At 44.1% G+C, this 26,653-nt stretch overlaps 1 protein-coding gene across 3 annotated transcripts in view; it reads left to right on the top strand.

Moving 5' to 3' along the window:
• Positions 1–26,653, top strand: part of VSIG10 (V-set and immunoglobulin domain containing 10) — a 52,740-nt gene that overhangs the window by 748 nt on the left and 25,339 nt on the right. For 2 of the 3 annotated variants that reach the window (XM_029571357.1, XM_029571359.1), the window contains exons 2-5: positions 10,939–11,202; positions 14,831–15,160; positions 18,541–18,819; positions 22,076–22,369. In XM_029571357.1, the coding sequence (XP_029427217.1) occupies positions 10,939–11,202; positions 14,831–15,160; positions 18,541–18,819; positions 22,076–22,369 (1,167 nt within the window). The remainder of the gene's footprint in view (positions 1–10,938; positions 11,203–14,830; positions 15,161–18,540; positions 18,820–22,075; positions 22,370–26,653) is intronic. The other variant, XM_029571358.1, reaches the window with a different exon arrangement.

Raw genomic sequence — 26,653 nt, forward strand, 5'->3', positions numbered from 1 at the left:
GCCTCAAGTCTTCTTGGGTATGACACTATAATGTTGACACACCTGGATTTGGGGATTTTCTCCCATTCTTCTTTGCAGATCCTCTCACGCTCTGTCAGGTTGGTTGGAGGAGCATTGATGTACAGCTATTTTCACGACTCCTCAGAGATGTTCGATTGGGTCCAAGTCCAGGCTCTGGCTGGGCTACTCAAAGACATTCACAGACTTGTCCCTAAGCACTCCTACATTGTCTTGGCTATGTTGTTGACCTGTTGGAGGGTGAATCATCGCCTCAGTCTGAGGCGATCCTGCCACCACTATCCTTTATCATAAGGATGGTATTTGCTAGGTGATGAGCGGTGCTTGACTTCCTCCAGACGTGACGCTTGGCATTCAGATCAAAGAGTTCAATCTTGGTTTCATCAATCCAGAGATTCTTGTTTCTCTTGCTCTGAGAGCCCTTTAAAGCCTTTTAGCAAACTCCAAGTGAGCTGTCATGTGCCTTTTACTGAGGAATAACTGCCATAAGACTGATTGATGGAGTTATTCAGAAATGGCTATCCTTCTGGAAGATTCGCCCATCTCCACAGTAGAACTCTGGAGCTCTGTCAGAGTGACCATCATGTTCTTGGTCACCTAACTGACCAAGGCCCTTCTCCGACGCTCAGTTTGGGCAAGCAGCCAGTTCTAGGAAAAGTCCTAGTGGTTCTGAACTTCTTCCATTTAAGAATGATGGAGGCCACAGTGTTTTTGGGGTTCTTCAATGCTGCAGCAATTTTTTTTTTACCCTTTCTCAACACAACCTTCTCCTGGAGGGCTACAGACAATTCCTTCAACTTCATGGCTTTGATTTTGCTCTGACATGCACTCTCAACTGTGGGACCTTATATAGACATGTGTGTGCCTTTACAAATCGTGTACAATTAATTGAATTTACCACAGGTGGACTCCAATCAAGTTGGAGAAACATCTTAAGGATGATCAATGGAAACAGGATGCACCTGAGCTCAAATTTGAGTGTTATAGCAAAGGGTCTGAATACTTATGTAAATGTGATATTTCAGTTTTGATTTTTTTTTAATTAATTTGCACAAATTTCTACAAACCTGGTTTTTCTTTGTTATTGTGGGGTATTGTGTGTCGATTGAGAAGGGAAAATTACATATTATCCATTTTAGAATAAGGTTGTAATGTAATAAAATGTGGAAAAGTGAAGGGGTCTGAATACCTTCTGAATGCACTGTACAAGCCCATGTACCCAACAGTTAGCTAAGAGTATGCTCTCTGGAGAAGTCAACATGAGCCTCTTCTGAAGTTTCACAATAAGGAGTTTCATGATTTGCTCTTGCTGGCTTCTTTGGAAACATACAATTAGCTTTCTTTTTTAAGGCCTGGGCCACATGGTCTTGCACGTGCGAAATTTGCCTAGTTGGAATGGCCAATGGTTCTCTAGCATGAAAGGTCATGTGGGTCCCAAACCTCTAACCTAGTTAAACCTTAAGACAAAAAACATACAATAAAAAGACAAAACAACAAAGCAAAGTTTCAAAATACGTGACCACTTTTTTAAACAACATTTGTAGTCACAACATTCAAAGCAATTAAACATCTTTGGTAATCACATTTTGCAAGGACAAGATATCAAATAGCACATGACACTATAACTGAAATAACCAGCACATTTTGTGGATCCATGTACATACATTGTTACAAATGTGCACACTACATATACAGTATTATTATCTTATCCTTCTGCAAAATGGTGATTACAGCAAAGAACCTAGAAAGTGGAAGTGGCAACTCAGTTGCTACAGCTCTAATGTTATAGCTGATGCCAACACAACAATGTGATGGCAAGAAAAGGCCCAGACAGTCCATGCTGAAAGACTGCACTCAAAGGAGACTGCAAAGGGCCTCACCAGCAAAGTTCACATAGCAGACAGCAGGACCAGGCCTGGAATATGCAGCATGGTGGCAGCAGCAAAAATAGGTGAGATGAGAGCAGCAGCCCCAGGAGATGAGACAGCAGCATGGAGGAAGCAGCAGGAAGAGATGAGATGAGACAACAGCAGGACCATGATAGAGACCACATCAAGGAAGCAGAACTACAGGCAGAGCATAGAGGAGGGTGTAAACAGTAAGCAGCAGACAACAGACCATCCACATCAGCAAGCCAGTGCAGGAACTCTGTAGACAGGATGGGCCCAGGAGTCATAAGAACATACTGGGTCAGACCAAGGGTCCATCAAGCCCAGTATCCTATCTCCAACAGTGGCCAATCCAAGTCACAAGTACATGGCAAGTACCCAAACATTAAATAGATCCCATGCTACTAATGCCAGCAACAAGTAGTGGCTATTCCCTATTAATTAATAGCAGTAACTTATCCAAACCTTTTTAAAACCCAGCTACACTATCTGCCTTAACCACAACCTCTGGCAACAAATTCCAGAACTTAATTGTGCGTTGAATGAAAATTAATTTTCTCTGAATTGTTTAACTTCATGGAGTGCCTCCTAGTCCTTGTATGATCCGAAAGAGTAAATAACTACTTCACATTTAACTGTTCAAGACCTTTCATGATTTGGGAGACATGACATATATTCCCTTTCAGCTGTCTCTTCTCCAAGCTGAACATCCCTAAAATCTTTTGCTTTTCCTCATAGGGGAGCTGTTCCATGCCTTTATCATTTTGGTCACCTTTCTCTGTACTTTCTCCACTGAAACTTTATCTTTTTTGAGATGTGGCAACCAGAACTTCACACAGTATTCAAGGTGTGGTCTAACCATTGAGCGATACAGCGGCATTAAGACATCCTCCATTTTATTTGCCATTCCCTTCCTAATAATTCCTAACATTCTGTTGCTTTTATTGACCGCCACAGCTTTCTTCCAACTAGACAGCACAGGAACTCTGTACAGAAAACAGGCTATTACGACTGTTGCTGCCCGACGTCTCTACTCCGCCCACCTTAGCTTTTTTGCGACTCCTCCCGCGGTTGATGGACATCTGGCTGCCGCGGCATCTGCCTGCCGACCTCTCTGGCGTCCCTGGTCCGGCTTGGGCGCTGCATCTCACCATATTGTCCAGGTACCATAGGGCGCGCGCACCCAGCGGCCCTGCTTCTTATTCTCTCTTTGGCATGAACCTCAGGGGCATCCCCCTGCGATGACTTCACATATCCCGGATACAAAAGCCTACACTTTTTGCTAGCTAATCGAGTTAGCAAGGAACTCCTTACGGATGGGATTCGCTCTCCGTGCCTAGCTACTCTGCCTCTCCAACTTTTGGATTTTTTCCTAACGAGGTACCCGTTCCTCGGGGCCCTCTCTCATTTCTTTCAGGCCACTATCAGGAACTGGTACTCGCTACTCGAGGGCCCATGTTCCCTGACTCGCTGCCTGAACTTATCGCTTCTGCTTGGAAGAAACCGCTGCCTACATCATCAGTGAGTTTCCAACTTTATCTCCTCAGAGCTGTTCCCTGGAACCAGGTACTCGCTCCTCGAGGGCCTGCCTCTATTCCAGCTTCTTCTTCCTTCCGGGAGAAACCGCTGTGTGAGTAACTTTAACAACGAGGCTCTATACCAGAACTCTGTGTATGCTCCACTGTACTCACTATCTCAGTTTTCTCCACTACAGCACAGCCATAGAGGGAATCGCTGTTCCAGTATCCTGAGGACCCAAGCCCAGCCGGGCTTCATCTCTACTCACTACTGCCACCTCTGGTGGCTTCTCAACTCTGTCTAATAAAAGGTATAACTCTGTTTTATGTATCCCAAAGCTGAGCCTGACCTGTGGCCCCTCACAGGACTTCTCCCCGTGGGCATGGTCAGCTGCCACAGTGTCCAAGGGTCCACCCATAACCTTACAAACAATAACAGATTGCTAACTCCATGGATCCGGCACAGCTCAGCACCCTGCAGGCCATTCCAGGCCTGGCCCTGCACATTGCTGAACAGCAAGACACATTGGGGAAACTCACTTCAGCGTTTCATCAACTGCATGCACAGAAGACCCAAGGCGCTACTTCCAGTAATGAAGGTCAGTTACCTGAAGTAACTTTAAAGACTATAGTACCGCTGGCTGCTCCAGTTCGTTTCTCGGGAGAGATTCAGAGAACCAGGGGCTTTCTAAACCAGTGCTACATGCATTTTGCATTACAGCCGTCCCACTTCCCCACAGCTTTTTCCAAGACTACTTACATTCTATCTTATCTTGATGGAAGGGCCTTGTCTTGGGCCTCTACACTGTGGGAACACAAGGATCCTATTTTGCAGGATATTGATGGATTTTTGGACTTATTTAAATCCGTTTTTGGTGATCCTGCCCGAGTGACCATTGCCGGTTCTGCCCTGGTGGACCTGAAGCAAGGCAACCGACCATTGGCTGATTTTGCGATAGAGTTCAAGACTCTTGCTACAGGACTCTGCTGGAACCCCAAATGCCTGAAAACTCTCTTCTTCAGAGGCCTGGATACTCGCTTGAAAGACAAGCTGGCCGCTCCAGAAACACCTGATTCGCTGGATGAACTAGTGGCTTTGGCTACTACAATCGACCATCGGCTTTGTGATAAGGTGAAAGAACTCCAGCCTAATAGAGGACCAGATCAGAAGGAGGCTAGTGCCAAACCTGCACCTCGGATGGTTCCAGTAATTCCTGTTGCCAGTGGAGATGAACCGATGCAACTTGGTCGAAGTCATTTGACTTCTAAAAAGAGAAGACTTTGGAAGAGGCATGGTCTGTGTATGTATTGTGGACAGGCTGGTCATGATGTTCCAACATGCCCAATTCGTCCGGAAAACGGATGGGCCTAAGTCCTGCAGGAGGACTGTTCTTAGGCCTTACTACGCCTTCTCCTCCACTCTTTCTCCCAGTCTCCTTGATCTGCGGACCATCTGAGTTTCAAACTCTTGCCCTAGTGGATTCAGGGGCAGGAGGCAACTTTATTCTTCGACACCTAGTGGAACATTTGAGGATTCCCCGCGTCACTTTGAAGGTTCCACTACTTCTATCTTCCATCCATGGGGAGCCCATACTGGGTGACGTGACTTGCCAAACCGAACCGGTAACTCTTCGCACCGGAGCTCTCCATACAGAGTCAATTCCCTTCTTTGTGTTAGAGAAGGCCATGCACCCTATCGTCCTGGGGTTACCCTGGTTGCAGTCGCACCAACCCCAATTTGACTGGGCTTCCTTGGAACTCTCCCGTTGGGGTCCAGGTTGTCATGGAAAGTGCCTTAAGGAGATTGCTCCTGTCATCTGCATGCCTACAACTCCAGCGATGCCGGGACTGCCGCCTCAATACGCATCTTTTAGTGATGTGTTTTCCAAAGAAGCTGCTGACATTCTTCCTCCGCATAGGTCCTATGACTGTGCCATAGGACTGAAACCCAATACTGATCCTCCTAAAGGACGTGTCTATCCACTCTCAGTGATTGAGAACAAGACTATGTCTGAATACATCGAGGAGAATTTACAGAAGGGGTTTATTAGACCATCGAAGTCTCCAGCCGGCGCAGGCTTCTTCTTTGTGGGGAAGAAGGATGGTACCTTACGTCCTTGTATCGATTACCGAGGTCTGAATGAGATCACGATTAAAGACCGATACCCCCTGCCTTTAATCCCGGAGCTGTTTGACTGGCTTCAGGGGGCCAAAATATTCTCAAAACTTGATCTGAAGGGGGCCTATAACTTAGTTCGCATTCACAGTGGCAACAAATGGAAAACAGCCTTCAACACTCGAGACGGCCATTTTGAGTACTTAGTAATGCCCTTCGGCCTGTGCAACGCACCCGCTGTATTTCAGAACATGATGAACGACATCTTGCGGGACCTGTTGTACAAGAGTGTCGTGGTATACCTGGATGATATCCTGATATTTTCTCAGGATCTGCCCACTCATCTAGAGGATGTCAAGCAAGTACTACGCCGACTCCGTGAACACCGGCTCTACACCAAACTATCCAAGTGCGAATTTCATAAAGACTTTGTGTCTTTTCTTGGCTATATCGTGTCTAAAGATGGCTTCCAGATGGACCCTCAAAAACTAGAGAGTATTAAAAATTGGACTCAACCTACCAGCCTGAAGGCCCGGAGACGATTTTTGGGGTTTACCAACTATTATAGAAGCTTTATAAAGAACTACTCTTCTTTAACAGTGCCCTTGTCCGCAATGACCCGCAAGGGTGCCAACGCTTCAAAATGGTCTGTGGAGGCCATTTCCGCTTTTGAGAAATTAAAGACTGCCTTTTCCATGGAACCATGCTTGCGTCATCCTGACCCCAACAAGCCATTCATCGTAGAAGTTGACGCTTCGGATGTCGGTGTGGGGGCTGTATTGAGCCAAACTGGAGACTCCAAATCCCTATGTCCCTGCTCTTTCTTCTCACAATGTTTCTCCCCGGCAGAGAAGAACTATGGGATCGGAGATAAAGAACTCTTGGCTATTAAACTAGCATTCGAGGAATGGCGGCCTTGGCTCGAAGGCGCTCAACATCAAATAACCGTATTCACGGACCATAAAAATCTAGAGTATCTCCGCCATGCACAACGTCTTAACCACAGACAAGCTAGATGGTCCTTATTCTTCAATCGCTTTAACTTTGTGCTTAAATATCGCCCCGGAGACAGAAATTCCAGAGCCGATGCTTTGTCATGCTCCTTTCACTTGGAGGATGTGCCTGAAGAACCTCAGCACATAATTGACCCGAAGAAAGTCATCTTGGTGACTACACATTCTGTGCCTGCTGGTAAAACCATCGTGCCTAAACACCTCAGGAAGAAAGTGCTCTTTTGGGCGCACAATTCCAAGCTGGCTGGCCATCCTGGTCAACGCCGCACCCTGCTCAAGATCCAGAAGTTCTATTGGTGGCCTACTATCAAAAAAGATATACTATCCTACGTGGCATCTTGTACCAACTATGCCAAGCACAAACCCGCTTCTGGCCAACCGTGGGGATTGCTGCAACCTCTGCCAGCTCCGGAACAGCCCTGGTCACACATCGCTACTGACTTTGTAGTTGATTTACCCCTTTCTGGAGGAATGAATACCATCTGGTTAACAGTTGATTGCTTCAGCAAGATGGCCCATTTCATGGCGCTGCCTGGTTTACCTTCAGCCTTGGAGCTTGCGAAGCTCTTCATACCACACATTTTTTGCCTTCACAGCCTACCAAAACACATAGTCTCAGACTGAGGATCCCAATTCACGGCAAGATTCTGGAGGGCCTTGTGCAAGCTATTCGACATCTCTCTAGACTACACTTCAGCCTATCATCCGCAATCAAATGGCCAAACAGAACAGATGAATAGAACCTTAAAACAGTTCATTCGAGCCTACGTGAGTTGCTGTCAGAACAACTGGGCTGAACTGTTACCTTGAGCTGAATTTGCCATCAATTCTCATCCAGCAACATCAACTGGAGCAACACCTTTTGAAGTGATATATGGAAGTTCACCAACACCGCCACTTCCACTGAAGCTCTCAGTGACATCCCCAGCAGCTCAATCTACTGCTGATGAAATCCATAATCTGTGGACTCAGATGAAAGACATGCTAGTTAAAGCGAGTGACCAAGCTAAGACATTTTATGATGCTCACCATTCTCAAGCGCCTGTCTTCAAATCTGGTGACAAAGTCTGGTTATCCACTAAACATCTCAGACTGAAGTTACCCTCCACTTGATTTGCTCCTCGCTACTTTGGACCATTTCCAAACCTCTGACGTCTTGGCAACGTCACTTACAGTCTGAAGCTACCACCCGGACTAAACATCCACAATGCTTTTCACGTTTCACTCTTGAAACCTCTCATACTCAGTGAATTCTCTTCCAAGACTCAGGAACCACCTGCCATCAATGCAGAAGATGACCTAGAATATAAGGTCAAAGCTATTCTTGATGTCTGAAGATGAGGCAAAACATTAGAATACCTTGTTTCTTGGGAAGGTTTCGGCCTCAAAGAAAACTCTTGGGAGCCTCAGGCTAATATCCTTGATAAAGAGATGCTCCATAAATTTCATCTCGCGCATCCTTTGAAGCCAAAACCTGGTACCTGCAGAGGAGACCGCCCTTTGAAGGGGGGAGGTACTGTTACAACTGTTGCTGCCCGACGTCTCCACTCTGCCCACCTTACCTTTTTTGCGACTCCTCCCGCGGTTGATGGAAGTCTGGCTGCCGCGGCGTCTGCCTGCTGTCCTCTCCGGCATCCTCGGTCCGGCTGGAGCGCTGCATCCCGCCATGTTGTCCAGGTATCATAGGGCATGCGTGCCGCACGGCCCTGCTTCTTATTCTCTCTTTGGCGCGAACCTTGGGGCATCCCCCTGTGATGATGTCACACATCCCGGATACAAAAGCCTACACTTTTTGCTAGCTAATCGAGTTAGCAAGGAACTCCTTATGGATGGGATTCGCTCTCCATACCTAGCTACTCTGCCTCTCCAACTTTTGGACTTTTTCCTAACGGGGTACCCGCTCCTCGGGGGCCTCTCTCATTTATTTCAGGTTGCTATCAGGAACCGGTACTTGCTCCTCGAGGGCCCATGTTCCCTGACTCGCTGCCTGAACTTATCGCTTCTGCTTGAAAGAAACCTCTGCCTACATCATCAGTGAGTTACCAACTTTATCTCCTCAGAGCTGTTCCCTGGAACCAGGTACTCGCTCCTCGAGGGCCTGATTCTATTCCAGCTTCTGTGTTACCTTCCAGGAGAAACTGCTGTGTGAGTAACTTTACCAATGAGGCTCTATACCAGAACTCTGTGTATGCTCCACTGTACTCACTATCTCAGTTTTCTCCACTACAGCACAGCCATAGAGGGAATCGCTGTTCCAGTATCCTGAGGACCCAAGCCTAGCCGGGCTTCATCTCTACTCACTACTGCCACCTCTGGTGGCTTCTCAACTCTGTCTAATAAAAGATATAACTGTGTTGTGTGTCCCAAAGCTGAGCCTGACCTGTGGCCCCTCATGGGACTTCCCCCCATGGGCGTGGTCAGCTGCCATAGTGTCCAAAGGTCCACCCAAAACCTTAAAAACAATAACACAGGCCTGGCTTGGTTGGAATTGTGATCTTTGAGTGCAATTTTTAGGGCTGGTTGGCATCAATCTGCTTCAAGGGACTTTTCCTCCCCAGGGCTTTTTGTGACTGGGAGTTGCATTTTTTTACTCGGCCTACTTATGGACCATCCTGAGAGTTGGGGACTGCTTCTTGGAGTGAACTCCTGTGAGGATGGGGATGGCATGGGTACAGGCTGTAGCAATTGTTGAATGAGTTGTAGTACTGCACTAGTCAAATTATTAATCAAAGTTGACACAGTGGTTAAGCCCTGTGTAAGTGCTGTTTGCTGGTGCATGGCATTGGTGTGGTTGATCTGAGTCCTCCTCAGGTGGACCAGCTCTGTCCATATATGGTGTAGCTGCAGTCCATGCCTCCTCTTGATGTGGTCTAGCGTAGCCTGCACAGTTGGATCCAGTGCTGGTGCTGCTGATGGTTGGGTTACAGGTTGCGGAGGTAGTGTCTGCGGCTGCAATGCTGGCATAGCTAGGCTCATGGGCTGAGCTGGCTGCTTGTCTTGGTCAAAATCCTGAAGGATATGTGGGGTGCTGGAGGCAGTTGGTGAATGGTCCAAGAAAACAAAGAGGTAGGCGATCTATAATGGCCGTCAGGTAAACACAAAGGAATAGATGCAGCAAACAGTGGAAGGTCAGGGGCCAGGCTAGGGTCAGGATCCAGGTAGTCAGGCGAAGACAAACAGGACAGACAAGACAAACATGGCCAACAAGACAAGTAAGTAAGAAAACAAGTAGGGCCAGGAACAAGGGCAGACAGGCAAGAGACTGGACGAGGAACAGAGCACAGAGGAAGTAGGACAAGACAGGGCAACAAGACAAGGAACACAGAACAAGGCACTGGGCAAGAACAAGACAAGGAAAGCAACTTGCACTGGAACACAAGAGCAACAGGATACCTGTTGCTGAGGCGCTGGCTGGTTACAAAGGCCTCCCAAATACTGATGGGGGGATGTGATGCCTTTGAAGAGTCTGAATGGTGGAATATAAATCAAATAAATAAATAAATAAATAAACCAGTACCACAGGAAGTCCTGACTAGGGAGCCTATAAGATGAAGTCCAGAATCACAGGAAGTTCTATCCCTAATCTTGTAATACTGTGCTGCTGGTGGCTATGCCAGTGTCATTTCAGATCAGAGGTGAGGAGCGAAACACAATGTATACAAGTTACAACCAAACAGTCTCTACCCACTTCTAGCACTCTTCTAACATTGAAGCTATATATTACAGCTGTCACACATGTCATTGCAGAAAGTCATCAACCTCATGGTATGATTATTGATGGCCCTGGCTGTTCTTCAGTATGTCCTCCAGTGATACACATTTGTCAGACATGACACAGTGACTAGGATTGACCCAAAATGCACAGCCCCCAGCTTCAATTGAACCAGTCTACCCCTATGATGATCAAGACAAACTGTGGCTAACACCCTGGCTGTCAGAGCACAAGCATTGCAGACAGGATACTGATATGGGCACCGTTAGCTGAGGGCTGGCAGAGCACTAACAGGGCACACCTGACCTGGGAGTCCCTTCACTGTAGACCCAAAAGGTTTTGGTTGACAAGTGATATTTAAACAGCTCCAAGAGAGAGGATTTGAACAGCCACTTGTTTAAAGCTGACATGTTGAAAGTCTGTAGTGCTCAGTCACACACTGGGCACACAACATAAGCAGGCATTATTTTGTACCTTGCATTTTTTTGGTGCAGACAATGTAGGTGCAAATGTCTGTTGATACATTCTTAAGTTAATTTTCAAAGAGAAAATATGCTCATATTGTCCCTTTGAGAAAATTGTGCAAATCCTACATGCAAAAGTATATGCAGAGTGTGTGCAGATGTATGTTTTGCCCTGCCCCCACCTCTAATGGTCTGATTCCTATTGATAGGAGCAGAGGTCATTGTCATTGGTGAAGTAAATGGAAGTATCATCTTATCTTGCAATAACCTGACGGAGAGCGTGGAGAACATGGTATGGTTTAAAGATGGGGTTCTTATCCCTATTCTATCCTTGGGGGACTCTCGGATTTCTCTGGTGAACAAGAGCTCTTTGCAGATAAAGGAGTTGCATCTGCAGGACGAGGGGAACTACACCTGTAAGGAAGACCAAGCTACCACCGACCACAAGTCACAGATCCAGCTCCTGATTACCAGTAAGTTCATCAATTAATATGTAACAATGGGGTTTTCAAAACAGGAGGCATAAAACTAACCCACTCAGAGACACTACCTCAAGAGAGGCTCTCGTTGGCACAATGCAGTAACTAGGAAAGACATCTGTAATCAATTTGAGAGATCATAGCCAACATATCCTGACTGCAGTCTCCCACTATAGTCAGTTGCCTTTGTTCAGTATTTCATTTATTGTTTTGCAGGCCATGTCTGCAGAAACGTGTGTAACGGTAAGAGCATGCTGCGATCATACACAATAGATGCAATTTTGCAGGATATATCTGCACTTTGGTGATTGGGTAATCATAAAGCAGAGGGAGAAGGGATCTCAGGATAATTGCATCTGCTGCCTGTGCTACTGTATGTTTACAGTGCCACATGCGCTTAAAAGAATACTCAGTATGCACTGTACAAGATTTCAGAATTCAATATAATAAGTAGTATGTGCCAAGTATCAATTACACTTTTTAAGGTGAATTTTAAAAGCTGGGTATGTGCCAAAATTGGGAGATGGGCACACACGTGTCCACCCAATTTTAAAAGCCGCCCACATGTGTACACAAGTCCCGATGTGAGGACATCTCGCAGCAGTGAAAAAAGGGGCAGAGTGTGAATGGTGCCTGGGTGATCTGGGGCGGGGTCAAGGGATGTGCGCGCAAGCACCTATGAGCCTGATATGCGACCAGGTCTAGTGCCGCATAATTCTACTTCTGCTATGGAGGAGGTGTAAGCCTACAAAAAAAAATAAATTACAGGCATCTGTGAGGTGTTAGAGGGGTCTGAGGTAACTGGGGGAGAGTATGCTAAAGAAACAGGTTGGGGAACCTAGCTGAACATTGGGCAAACTGGTAAAAGTGGTCATCAGCTGGACATGCGTCTGTTATAAAATACCCTCAGATGCATGTCCGAAAGTCAACTTAAGCTGCTGGACGTGCACAAGCTGAAAATTAGGCACACAGATACATGTACCTAGGCTATTTTATAATATGTGTGCGTGCATATGTACGTGCATGATATAAGATTGCCCCATCTCTGGGCGTGTGACCACACGCGCGTATATGTGTGCCTGTGCACTCGTTGAAAGATACCATCTTATTTTGGAGTGGAAGAGTAGCCTGGTGGTTAGAGCAGTGGGCTAACAACCAGGAGACCAGCGTTCAAGTCCTGCTGTCGCTCCTTGTGACCTTGGGCAAGTCACTTTACCCTCCATTGCCTCAGGTACAAACTTAGATTGTAAGCCCTCAGTACCTGAATGTAATCCACTTTGAAGTGCTGAAATAAGTGCTTTCGAATAATAGAAGGATTAGAGGGATTTCCATGAAGTTAGCAAGTAGCACATTTAAGACTAATCGGAGAAAATTCTTTTTCACTCAACGCACAATAAAGCTCTGGAATTTGTTGCCAGAGGATGTGGTTAGTGCGGTTAGTGTAGCTGGGTTCAAAAAAGGTTTGGATAAGTTCTTGGAGGAGAAGTCCATTAATGGCTATTAATCAATTTTACTTAGGGAATAGCCACTGTTATTAATTGCATCAGTAGCATGGGATCTTCTTAGTGTTTGGGTAATTGCCAGGTTCTTGCGGCCTGGTTTTGGCCTCTGTTGGAAACAGGATGCTGGGCTTGATGGACTCTTGGTCTGACCCAGCATGGCAATTTCTTATGTTCTTATGTTCTTATGTGTGTGGTATACACACTATTACAATCAGGACTGTTGCTGAAGCTTCAGAGAAATTATAAAGAAACATCTTACCTGTAAAAAATAAAATACAGCTGATAGGACTGACTATATATACCAAATTACATAAACACTAAAGATTATTTTTTTAGTGAACGCTGTAAAGATTCTCTCTCATAATGTGAGGGTAAACATTTCAGTATTTAGTGCTTTCTTTTGAATCCTCAACCATCCAAACTTAACTTCTGTATTTTCTTATTTATTTTTGGGGAGCTTTTATTACACGCTAAAAATGCAGAAGTAATCTCTAAGCAAGATGCAACATTTAATAAGAACAGTGAAACAGTAGAAAATGTAAAAAGAAATAATTACAAACCTAATATAACCAAGGTACAGATATCAGATAAAAGCTTACATAAAAAGAAATGCCTTTACTGCTTTCCTAAAGTCCAAATAATTTGGAGCAGCATGTTTGTCAAGGAGCAATTGGTTCCATAGAAAAGATGCAATGCACGAAAAAGGAGTGTTTCCACGTACTGACAAGCCTACGTTCTCTAAAAGGAATGTTAAAAGCACAGCCTGAGAGAAACAAAGTTGTCTAACTTGCTTATATTCAGACAGCCAGTCCTTTAGATATCCTCTCCCATTTTCATGCAGAGATCGAAAAAATAAACACAAGATTTTGAATTGTAAATCATACTCCACTGGAAGCAAATGTAAACTATTCAAAATTGGGGACATCCTGTCTCTATGGCTATAGTCTGATACTATTCGAGCAGCTGTATTCTAAATGAATTGCAAATGCTTTAAATATTTCTTTGGGAAATCAATCGGTAACACATTGCAATAATTCAATCTTGAGGTTATTTGGGCATGGGTGATTTTCAACAAATCCTTCTAATGTAAAAATGGTCTTAGTTGCTTATTCGGCCTTAAGTAAGAAAAGCAGACTTTATGTAAATAGTGAAAATGAAGAGCCCAGGGAAGTTCAAAATCAATATAAGCTCCTGAATTATGAACTTGATCTTATATGGGGATACTATCTCAAGCACTTCAATTTTTATGGACTTAAGCTTCAAAAAAAATGTGTTGTTTTTAACCAACGTTTAATGGCCTGTAAGCAATCAAATTTTGAGGAATCAAAATTGAGTTCTTGTGAAGGGGCACATGAAGCTGCAAAATATTGTATGATTTTCCCAACGGGCCCAATTTACAAACTAAATAACATGGGGATAATGTTGAACCCTGAGGGACACCTTGCAATGCTGGACCAAAATCAGAAAAATAGTCTCCTAAGGTTACCATTTGCAAGAGCGGTCATCCGCAGTTAAGAAAAGGGTGATTTCCGTGCAGGAAAACCCCCTAATCTTCGCCAGAGCCTAAGTTTGAGTGCAGAGATAGGGAGGGTAATTTAAAAATGCCTTGCATAGCAGTAAAGACTGTGCCTATCTGTTACGTACAAACTTTAGCACTAGTTTTCAAAGCAATTTTATACACACAAAATCATTTTGAAAATGCTGGTGTAAAATACCCTAGTATGTACATAACTCGTACATAGGATGTTACAGCTTCTTGTAGCAGTGTATAACTTTTGCATGTACAATTACATGCAGAATTTAGAAAATCCAAATGTCTGTGTCAAGTCCTGTCCCTGCCCCAAATCTGACTCCTGGCATGCCTATCATGAGTGTGCATAAAAGTGTGTCTGTATTTTTGCACACATGAGCATCAGAGCTATTTTCAAAGCCACCTGACATACATAGAGTTAGGAATCGTGTGCGTTAAGTGGCTTTGAAAATTGTTCCTGCAAAGTGGTGCGCCAAAGGCCACCTAAGTATCATGGGAGCTGGGATCTGAACCCGAGGCGCTCTCTCTCTCTTTCTGCTCCAGTGCCCTATGCTGACTGCTTGTCTTGCTTCATTTCTGCTCATCACAGATACGTTTCTCTCCATTTCAGACGGTCCGGATGACATCAATGCCACCATTTCCCCAGCAAGGGCTCTACCCAATGGCACCCTGATTGTGATGAAGGGCTCCAAGCTGGAATTCAGCTGTACAAGCCTGTCGCAGCCTGTGCCCCACATGGTGTGGATATTCAGAACGGAAAGCGCCACCTCTCCTGAACTCCTCCACGAAGTAAATAGCACCTCTATCAGCTTCGGTTTAAGCAACATGCCTGCCAATTATCAGGGGAACTACTCCTGTGTGGCACAAAACCTGTTAAGCAGAAGGAAGCAGACTTCTTCACTTCAAGTTCTGGTCTACTGTGAGTACCTAATGTCTATCAGAACTTAATATGTTCTGGGAATGTATTGGAAGTGGAGTTGTGTTCTTCCTGCTAAGGAGGAATCCTCACAGTTCTTTATTTCTTTATTTAAAAATATTTATATCCCGCACCCTCCAAAAAAAAAAAAAAGGTTTGTGGCAGGTTACAGGTTCACGTACACAATAACAGTAAAATAATGAAAATAAAAACAAGACAAAGTCAAATTGATGTAAAAGCGCTCATACAAAATCACTAGACTAGAGGGAATAAGAATGGGAGAGGCAACGTCTCTGCTGGCCTGTTCTGTTGGAGTAATTTGAAACAAGGGGAGATTGCTTTCTTCTTTCAAAGAGGAAAGTAAGCAAGGGTCCACTTGGCCTGAGAGAGAGAGAGAGAGAGGAGAAATGTTGTGATTAGTGGAAAAATCTGAATCTGTATTCAGAAAAGGGTATCCATCCAAAGTTAAAGGATGGTGTTGCCTTTATTACTCACAGGACAGTCTTGTGAGCAACTGCACTTACCCGAGCCTCACCAGCCAGGCCCCACAGCAGGAATTCACACTCTCGGTGCCTCCTGATGACGTCACACGGCCAGGTATTTAAACCCCAGCCATGCAGCATAGAATTGCCTCAGCAGGCAGGTCCCCTGCCTTGCCTTTGTCCAAAACAATATATAGTGACATATATCTCTCAATTTTTATTACATTGAAATCATTACAAAAACAATTCTTAAATATATCACATATCACCCTTGGGAATATGCATCTAAAACATACATAAATCAACACAACTCACACCATATTTTTCATACATCATACATCATACATACCCTTCACTATATATTGTTTTGTTTATGGTTTTGTGATATATAATTAAAGTTGCCAATACGATTTATCTTGCCTTTGTCCAAGCCTGCCTTACCCTCGCCTAAGGCTGCCCTGTTTTCATCCGAGCCTGCCTTGCCTTCCTCAGCCACAGTCCTCAGCCTTAGCCTGCTCTTCGGGTCTGACCATAGTTTACAGACTCCTGGACCTTATCCTAGCCTGGCCCGTGCAAAGACTCATTCGCCTGCTGGAGGCACAAACCTTGGGGCTCTGCCCAGGAGGTCGGATCAGTTACGCCACAGCAAGAGGGGCTCACGCTTATGCCATTCGCAACAGATAGGAGCAGCAGTTCAAAGTCTTTTCTTTGCTTTCCAAGACACCTTAAAGAGCAAAAGTTGGATCCTCTGTTGCTTTTACAGGCTCTCCCCTGAATACCTGCCTTCTGCCGATCCTTGAATTGGTGCGCCCGTCTTTTAACTTTGCATGGATACCCTCTTTTAAATACAGATGCAAATTTCTCCACTTATCCCAACATCAATACTAATTTCTCCTCTTTCTTAGGACAAGTGGACCCTTGCTTACTCTCTCCACTTCTGTCCAACTCCTCAAACGGAGCAGGCCAGCAGAGACGTTGCCTCTCCCACTCTGATTCCCTCTAGTCTAGAGATTTTGTGTGAGCGCTTTTATAGAACCATGAAGATTCCTCCCAGCGAGGAGACTCATGTATACAACTTCATCTCCAGTACATTTCCAAAACATATAAATATTTGCATGTGCTTTTTGTCACTTAAACACAGTTAAAAAAAAGCTGCAGTAAAAAGAGCATTTGCACTTAGTGTAAAACACTAAGGGGGTCGATTTTCGGAAACACGCACACGCGTCCATGTGCGCACGGTTCCTGGCGCGTGCACGTGGATGCACCGATTTTATAGCATGCGCGTATCGCCTCGCGCTTGTTATAAAATACTATTCCCGCGCGCACATGTGCGCCAGATTTTAATGTCTGCCCATGCTCGTGCATGCGGGGGTTTAAAACAACAGGCCTACCCCAGTTCCCTCCCAGTTCACTCCAGTTAAGGAGCGGACTGAGAGGGAACTTTCCTATCCCCCTACTTAACCTTCCTCCTTTTCCCCTTTCCTCCTCGACCGCTAACCCCTACCTAGCTAACCCAGTTTTTTTTGTTTTAATACTTATTGCTCCTTTGGAGCCTAAGTAACTTCGGCACGCTGGCCAGCTGCCGGCGCATGCTTCCCCGGGACAGCTCCTAATGGCCGCTTTCCCGGTCGGCCCCCACCTTGCTCCTTCCCAGCCATATCCTGCCCCCCGGCCTGCCTCTTTTGCATGGCCCGGAACTTCTGCGGGTACCAGGGGTTATGCGCGTGGCCGGACCCTTTCTAAAATGCACTTGGCCCAGCCACGCGCATATCCCCCAGTATTTGCGTGTACCAGGCTTCGAAAATTCAGGCGTAAGTCTTATCAAACCACTTCTCCCCCTCCCCCCGCCCCCGAGACAAGGTGCACTAGTCCAGAAGTATTTGTTTTGGTAAATAAAATGATTGATATGGTATAAAAGAGTGCTGTAGTCAGTGACCTGAACTTTTAGTCAGATGACTCGCCAAGGAGCAATAAAGGCTTACTGTGCACCAATTCTAATCATTTACCAAATGAAAAATATAATTTTACAACAAAGCTTTCAATATTGCAAATAAAACGACATTCAACATTAGAGATTCTCCCAAGTGGCAAACTGAAGATGTCAAATATCATCATGAGAAAGCTGAACTGTAAGGCTACTTAGCTTTCGTGGTTGTAGCACAGATAAGGAAACAGCAATAGCTTTGTATCGCGAAGAAAACCCAACACTGGCAATGTTTAGCACTTCCCGTACCTGCTTCAGAGGTGTCACTTGTGATAAACGAGAAAGATGAATCACGGTCTTAATCCTCTGGTGAGGGTTGAGAATCTCTGATGTTGATTGAAGTTTTAGTTGCAAAATTTAAAAATCTGTTATAAAAGTAATGCAAGTACATTTGAAAATGCATGCTAGTTCCATCCCAGGACCTAAACACGCCTCCAGATGTGCCTACGTTTTATATATTTTTATTGGTAAATGATTAGAATTTGTGCACAGTAAGTCTTTTCTGTCCCTCAGTGTGACGTCTGGCTAAGAGTTCAGTTTGTTGACTACAGCACTCTGTTATACCATATCAATTAACCAAATCTGTTATACCATATCATATTAACCAAAACCAATACTTTTGGATTAGTGCACCTTACATCGGGGGCTATAGTAAGGCTATTTAATTTGGATCGCCCTCACTATATTTTCTATTGTGTTTATGGAATGAGTCTGATTTTATGTTTAAAACATCTTTATTAAACAAAAGATATATTAATAAACATTTAAACTTTGGGGTCATGTTCACAAAATATATATATATCTTAGTATTATAATACCTGTAATTCATAACAAAATTGGTAAGTATTAGCCTCCTTAATTCCTCTTTTTTTTTTTTTTTATATATCATCCTTACAACCTTTAACCTTGCTTTGCAGACCCACCAAAGTTGAATCCAGTGTGCTGGGCAGAGACCTCACAAGTTGGATCTGGACTTCACCTCATTTGTAGCTGGCCTGGTGGATACCCAGAACCCTACCTCCAGTGGATGGACGATGGAGAAAGCTTCAGACCTATCATAAATGTCACAATAGCCACAGACTCCTTAGTGGTAAAGCTGGACAGCCCTCTGCTGCAAGATGGACAGCGATTTAAGTGCCTGGGGAGCCACTCTGCGAGGGATAAGAGAGAGGAGGCAGCATGCACTGTAGAGCTTAGTAAGTCTGAATTCCGCTCTCTGTTTTATCAAGAAAATCACAGCTGAGTAATAAAGCAAGGGTGCTGAGAAATGTCTTACAGTGGGCAGTGTCGAGGAGTCAGCAGCTTAGTGATAATGCCATGCAATATGGCTTTCCAACTAGATTATACATTAGGGTTACCTAGCAGTTCCATTATTTCAAGGCAGGCTGATCCAGTCTTGGTTTTTACGCACTACATGCATGGACAGTGTATTCCCCTTCTTTGGCAAATCAGGTCTATTTTATCAAGCCTGTTAACAAGTTATAGAGCAATAGCTTAGTTCTCCTTTTTCAAGGGAACCAAGAGAAGACTCAAAGAGAAAAATGGAAACCAGTTATTATGTGACTGCAAATCATACAAAAAACAGTGCACAGGAAAAGTGAAATGTATCCATTCACATTTAAGTCTTGGAGAACAGGAGCTGAGCAAAGCACACTATTCTGTTCTTACTGGTGAAGGCGCCCATCGGCCCAGTGAACACCATGGCTTAGTTTGGAGGCAGAAGCTCACCTTCGACTAGAGCAGGACCCCCATAGTCCAAAGGTGTCCCCAAACCAGCCACTGCCTCTTGGGAGAGACAGTTCTATCATTAGACAGGGTGAGGCAGCGGCCTCAGGCAGCAAACTTTGGGGGAACAGCAAGTGCCTCCCAAAATTTCTCTTCCGCGACTGCCTCATTTAATATTAAGACCAGTGCAGCTAGTTCGGCCTGCAAGCAAAGGGCCATTCTTGATCAGGCTGCGTAACATAGGGATATTATAGTATTCCTGAGTTCCAGCCTGTGGATCAGAAGTGAAAGCAGCAAGATGACCCACCTGGTCCTGGAAATAGGTGCACCAACTTGCTACTGTCTGTCTGCTTCATGTCTGAAGAAATAGGGCCAGCAGTGTTGCACTGGGCCAGAGTGATAGCAGCAAACAGCCACAGGCTGGTGGCAATCCCAGCATTGGGAAGATCAAGCAGTGGTAACAGTCACAGTAGTTGTAGCAGTAAGAGCTGCTTTATATTGTGTAGCTCCAGGCTGGAAAGTGAGGGAGGCTGAGCGAGGGAAACTGGTGGGGATGGTGGAGGAGATGAGAGAGAGGATGACTGGGGACAGAGGGGTGATCGGGAGGGGGATGAGAGATTAGGGAGAGAACTGATAGGGCAGGGATATGAGACAGGCAGACTGGTAGGGATTGTTGGGGGATGGGGGTTGCTAAAGAGAGAGGGAGAATGGTGGGAAGCAGGGGAGTTGAGAGAGGGAGACTGCTGGGGACAAGGCAGGGTGAGAGAGCGAGAGAGGAGACTGGTGGGGATGGGGAGATGAAAGGTAAATAAAAATAATAGCAGTGATATGACTGCATTGTGCTTCCTAGGAGGCGTGGAGTAAGTAACCTGCATGGAGCAGTATTATTATAGTGATTGTTTAATGGTTCTTTTTAAAGTTTGTACGTCACTCTGATGTCTTAGGGTGAAGGGCGAGTAATCAGGTGTTATATAAATAAATAAATAAATCCCTTTATGAGTGTATTCCTTTTGGATGCAGGATGGGGAAAGGGGCCATCTCATCCCTTACCTCAGGCAACAGATTGTCTTAAGCCGCCCCTGCTCTTGGGTTTAAAAATCTAGGAAAACACTGGTGATAAAACCAGAAAGCATGCAGCTGATTGGTAACCCTTATAGAGGAATGCTCCAGCAATGCCATCGGGAGTGTGGCATGCATAGAGGATAGCCCACGTCAGTGCTTCTAGATGCTTCCTTCGCTTTGGTCATTTTATTTAATCGGATGTGAAGTTATATGCAATTTGAATCACTTCAGTTACAGTAAAAGTAGATTCTGAGGATAATCCATGGCCCAGAATTTCACCCAGTGTTTGAATTGTATCTGTACGGATAAAATAAAGAAATGATTAAGCATGAAATGTTAGTCATTGATGTCACATAATAGGACATCTATACGTATAACAGCACCCATAATAGGATTCTAAAATTAATAAATCCAGGCATATCATAAATTAGCATGCAGTGATAAAAAGATGATTTTTAGGGTATACTTTTAAATTCCAGGAAAAGATCATGAAAAACATTGTTATATTGGCTTAAGTTTCCTTTTCTTGTTTAATATCTCTCCCCATGGTGGAATGTGCTGCAGTTCTCCGATAGTTTTTCTTATGTAATGGTTTAAAGAGCGTGTCTGCTTTTTTCTGTAACCAAGCTTTTCTTGGATTGGATTGTTTAATATTTAATAAATAAATAATATAAAAGACATTATTTATAATATCCCGTGCCCATCCGTCAGTGTTAATGCAGGGAACTCTACACAGGAAATCATTCTTCAGTGTTAGTGCAAGGTATGCTGTAGGGATGTGCATGAATGCACATTTGTTTAGGTTTTTTTCATTTTGTTTGTTTTTTTAAATTCATTTTCATTTAATTTGATATTTAGTTTCATTTTGTTTATTGAAACAAAATAAACAGGAAAAAAACCAGAAAAAGAATAAAAGACATGATAGGGCTTGGTTCCTTCCTCTCTAATCTGCTGCAAACCCCCTCCAGTATCACTCATTAAAAAAATTAAGGTAACCCTCCCCCCCCCCCAGCCATGCCCATCCCCCACCATTCCTGTTTCTATCTTACCCCATTCATTAGATTGAATAAGTCAAAGTGGGGTAGAAGCAATTACCAGTCAAAATGGTACCAGATGACCCTGAACTTGGCATCATTTTGTTGTACAATCTAGTGCCATCCTTGGCCCCAGCCAGCACCATTTTGAGAATGGGATAGAGTGGGATAGGCATGACTGGGGATCTCTCCTGCTCGGTTTGACTTATTCAACTCCATGAATGGGGTGAGATGAGAATGGGGAGAGTGAAAGGATGGGTAAGGGATGGGGTTAAGCTTTTTATTGCAAAATTGAGAGGGGTTGCATTTGGAAATGAAAGGAAAAACCCAATTAATTTTGTTGGGTTTCTCTTCATTTCATTATAAACCGACACAAAACAAAACAGGGTGTATCGTTGCATTTTTTCATGTCATTCCCTAACGAATGCACATCCTTAGTATATTGCAGGGGAAATCATCCTTCAGTGTTAGTGCACGGTTTGCTGCAGGGGGAGTGATTAGTCTGTGTTAGTACAGGGTACACTGCATGGAGTTGTTATTCAATATTCATACAAGGTACATTGCAGGGGGAAGTCATCATTCAGTGATGGTGCAGGGGGAGTCATATTTTAATCTTTTCCTCTAATTTTAGCGCTTCCTTTCCTTGAATCTCAGCCGCTCAGGACGTGTTTTGTGGGTGAAAACGTGACACTCATGTGCCAAGTATCAGGGGCAAACCCTGCAGCAAATATAACATGGCTGAGAAACATCAGCATGGCAGTGGAAGAGATCCAACAGAGTATTAAATACCATATTGTACAGAACTCCTATGTGTCAATCCTGACAGTACAGAACTGCTCACAGGACATGGATGAAGGCTATTTCATTTGCAAAGCAGAAAATGCCATTGGTGTGAAGGAACTCAACATCTGGCTGACCGTGATAAGTAAGATTTAAAACTTAACTACAGTTGGCTTGTGTAATCATGTACTGTATTTAAAGCATTTGACTCACAATCCTCTTCCATCCCTCAGTTACCAAGGTTGCATCTTATTTAGATATTGTAACTTCAGTTGAAAATTCTGGGTTTGTAGCTCATCACAAGGTACTCAGCTCCTAGCACTCTTTCATCAGGGGACTGATTTTCAATTCCTGTTTTGTACCTATAGGAAATCTGCTGCTGTGACAAAATAAACATCGGTGATCCTTGGGATGGGGGTATAAGGCATTGGCAAGTCTTTTTGTGACATGGAAGAGCAGGTGGTAGAGTTTGAGATAGGGTTTGAGGCCAGTCTTCCTGTGATGGGCTAACACACAGTATTAGAGCACTTGTTAATGTTTGGAGTTGGTTAGGAGACCAGTTTTTTTTTGAAATGTTAAGACACAGAGGAAGGGCAAGTGACACAGTTTCGTGTTGGGGCATAAAGCAGGTCTTCAATTGATGGTTTATAACACAATGGAAGGGCAGGTGGCAGTGTCTTGGGTTAACGTTAATTCACAAAGGGTTAGTGACAGAGTTTGCTTAGATTAATATAATAAATTGTTGGAGCTGCAGCATGGGCAGGGCTGATATTTTGCGATTATGTAGTCCCGACTTTTCCTTGACAGCGTAGAGAGGTAAGGAAATGGTTGCAACAATATCTTACAGTAGATATTGCATTCATCCTTTCATTGTACATAACCAAAATTTCTTCAGATTCTCTCAGATAAGACCTCTTCTTCTGGATCTGTACAATGTTCCCTCTAATTGTTTGTGGGCTATGTGTGTAAAAAAGTTCTCATGTGCAATTTTTTTGCAAGAAGTGTACAAATTTATGTGCAGTGTTCTTTGAAAGCTCATTCTATTTTCTTTTCTTGTGTGTGCTTTGTATTCATGTGTTGAGCTTGTTTCACAACCTGTGGAGCCGATGGAATAAAACTGTGTAGAAAACGGGCGCTTGCATTGAGCACCCATTTTCCTAACGTGCGCTCATCCACCTCTGCTGGGCACCCGATGCGATTTGGTAATGAGATGCCGCACCAAAAAGGATGCACTAGGAATAAATTGTGTGTCTCTAATGCGTCCTTGGCATCGGATGCTCAGGAGACAAGACTTTGTGGGTTAAGAAAACGGACACTCAATTTCTGAGCATCCATTTTCTTAACCCGCATACAACCACAGGCTAGGAAAACGGACACTGGTAAATTGGGCGTCCGTTTTCCTAACTTGACTGCCATCAAGACTTTTTATTTTCATGCTTCTGCTTTCTGTGGTTCCTCCTACTTAGTATCATGACAATATTAAGTTGGAAAAACAACAAAAAAGCAGGTTTTTTTGGCTGTTTTGTTGAGGCTTGGGACGCCTCAAAACTTAACAACAGCTCCTGGGCTAGTGTTAATTTTTGCGGGTTAAAATTTGCATGTTGGGCACATAGTGATTTTTTTGTATCTGGCATTTACAGATGCCAGATATTAGCTATGCGTTGGTTTGGATGTTCATTTTGGATGTGCTAACCCATTATTTCATTGGGAGTTATTCTAACAACTTCAACATGCACTTCCAACCATGCGTCAAGCTGTGTGGTAGTTTGAGCTCACTATATTGCATCGGCCTCTGTGTGTGCATGTTCACAGCTTACAGGGAACATTGATCTATAAAGGTGTCATCTGCATTGTCTGACATAACTTTCAAGATAACCATAATATAGGGTCACCACACTGGGGTCAGAGGAAACCTGACAACACCAATTTATCTTGACATAGGGTTTCTACCTCACCCCAGGTCAACCAAATAGGCTGATCCAGTTCTGGCTTTGCCCAATTGAGTTCCCTAGGAAAATTAGAACCACAAATCCATGCAGGCAATGAATCAGCCTGGTTGGATGATCTGGGGTTTAATGGCAATCCTACTTTGAGGGTGAACTCACAGTCACTCTTTACCCCGGTATAATTCATCTCTATAGACCTTAATGGCACTACGCTCTAAATACAAGCTCCCCTCCCTCCCATTATTCAACTTCTAAGACCCCAAACAAATGCTACTTAGTTACAGCAATTTTCAGACTAAATAAAAAGGTTTATGTGTTGTGCTCAGCTTCATTCATGGGGCCTTTAAAAAAAAAAAAAAAGGGACTTCTCCCCATTTTGTGCCTGTGGCAAAAAAAAAAAAATAATCTTAATTGCATATTTTCTTGTGTGTCATGGACATCTAGAGCTGCTGCTGTTCCTATCCTTTAAACATTGATGTGGTGTTTATTCTTTCTAGTTCTCCCCAGCAGGTGTGGGTACAGGGGCTTAACCTGTTTGAAAAGCTACTTTGACCATTATAGCTCTAAGTGGCATGTAGGAGTAGCCTAATGGTAAGCGCATGGGCTTAAAACTAGGGAAACCAGACTTCAATTCCCACTGCAGTTCATTGTGGTCTTGGGTGAGTTACTTCATTCTTCATGGTCTCTCTGGTACAATCTCAGAGCCTGATTTCCACCAAACAGGGGAGAAAAAAAGCATACAGATCATACAGGCATGTTTGGTGAGAGAGAGTCCCTAGACTCTCTCTCACCAAATGAATTCATAGGCTAGAAAAGGACAGCAGAAAAAAGACTAATTGGTTCATCTAGCCTGCCCAGTTATTTCTGTCTACTAGGGGTATGCAGGCAAAACTTTAGTTTTGGGTGGAGGTTTTTTTGTTTGTTTTTTGGGTGTGTGTTTTGGGATTGTGGCAATCCCTTAGGATTTAAACTAGATAGCCGTAGTCTGGGACATGGGAGTAGGCATTTGGAGAGGAGTGTACTATTTTCCTACAGGACCCTCATAAGGTTGACTGGAAGCCAAGCTTCTGTCTGTGCAAAGGCAAGCAGTGCAGGGGCTCAGTGTGGCATTTTTGGTTAGATTTAGATGGGGCAAGCATTGAAGCAATTTTTCTTGGATCCTCTGTCCCTGGGTGAGCCAAGCCTCACAATCTTGGGTCCTAAGATAAGAAAAGGCATTTTACCTTGCTGGTCCACAACCTGGCTGAAAGGGATGTCCTCAGGCTTTGCAGTTTGATGAGGATTTTTAATGTTTTACTTTTTGGTGTTTTATTTTGGATCCCCTGGTCCTTTATCAAGGAGGGAATCCTCTCTTTCTGGGAAGGATTAGAATAAGAGAAGCTTTTCGGTTCCATCTCACACCCAAATTATGGTTTGAGTGATTGAGAATTTTTGTGAAGATTTTTTTTCTTTGTATTTTGGGAAACAGTAGAGAAAAGAAAAGGGCTTATTTTCCCCAGCTCTCTTGGATCTTTCATGTTGAAAGATTGCAAGTTACCATCTGGAGAGGAGAAGTGGGAGTGAGAAGTTTGGTTAATCTGGAGATCCCCAGAGGAGAATTGGGAGTATGGGGAATCTTGTTTACACTTCAGGTGTTGTTTGGGAAAGGATTCCTGTACACCTAGGAGACCCCTAGCCTACCTGCAATGCTCACCTATCCAACACTTTATTGTATTGACCTGAGTCAATACAGGTCAATACTGACAGGTAAGACTATTTCAGGTCACCAATACTGAGGGACACATTCACAGACAGAAAGGTATTGGGGACAAGGATATAACCAGAATTAAGGTGTATGATGACAAATGATTTCTGTTGAAGATCTAAAGCTGTCAAGTTTTGTTTTTTTTAAGTTAGAACAGCTATCCAGAGTGTCCAGACTGCTGATTGTGGCTCCCAAATCCATCTAACACTATACAGACTGAGGGTAAATCTCACAGTAGAGGTTGCCCCTCGCACCTTGGGCTCCGAAAGTATATCCTCCCCCTTTCTCATTGGGGAATCCACACCCCGGGGCTGTTAAGACTGAGCAAGGACTTAGCTTCAGGACTGAGTTTGACCCCACCAGCCTTCCCAGATAATTGTAGAAGAGGTGCTAGAGGGATTTCTTTCTTTTCTTCAGTGCATGCTAATAGCCAGTAGCGCACAGTAAAGCATTTTAAGGTGTGCGGTTAGCAGTGTTCACTAAAAACTGGCAGCCAGCTCCACCACACCATCAGCCAACACCATGAGCAGAGCACGAGTGACTGGAGGAGAAGTCCATTACCTGCTATTAAGTTCACTTAGAGAATAGCCACTGCCATTAGCAATGGTTACATGGAATAGACTTAGTTTTTGGGTACTTGCCAGGTTCTTATGGCCTGGATTGGCCACTGTTGGAAACAGGATGCTGGGCTTGATGGACCCTTGGTCTGACCCAGTATGGCATTTTCTTATGTTCTTAT

The sequence above is a fragment of the Rhinatrema bivittatum genome, chromosome 11 (assembly GCF_901001135.1).
Source record: "Rhinatrema bivittatum chromosome 11, aRhiBiv1.1, whole genome shotgun sequence".
Taxonomy (NCBI): Eukaryota; Metazoa; Chordata; class Amphibia; order Gymnophiona; family Rhinatrematidae; genus Rhinatrema; species Rhinatrema bivittatum.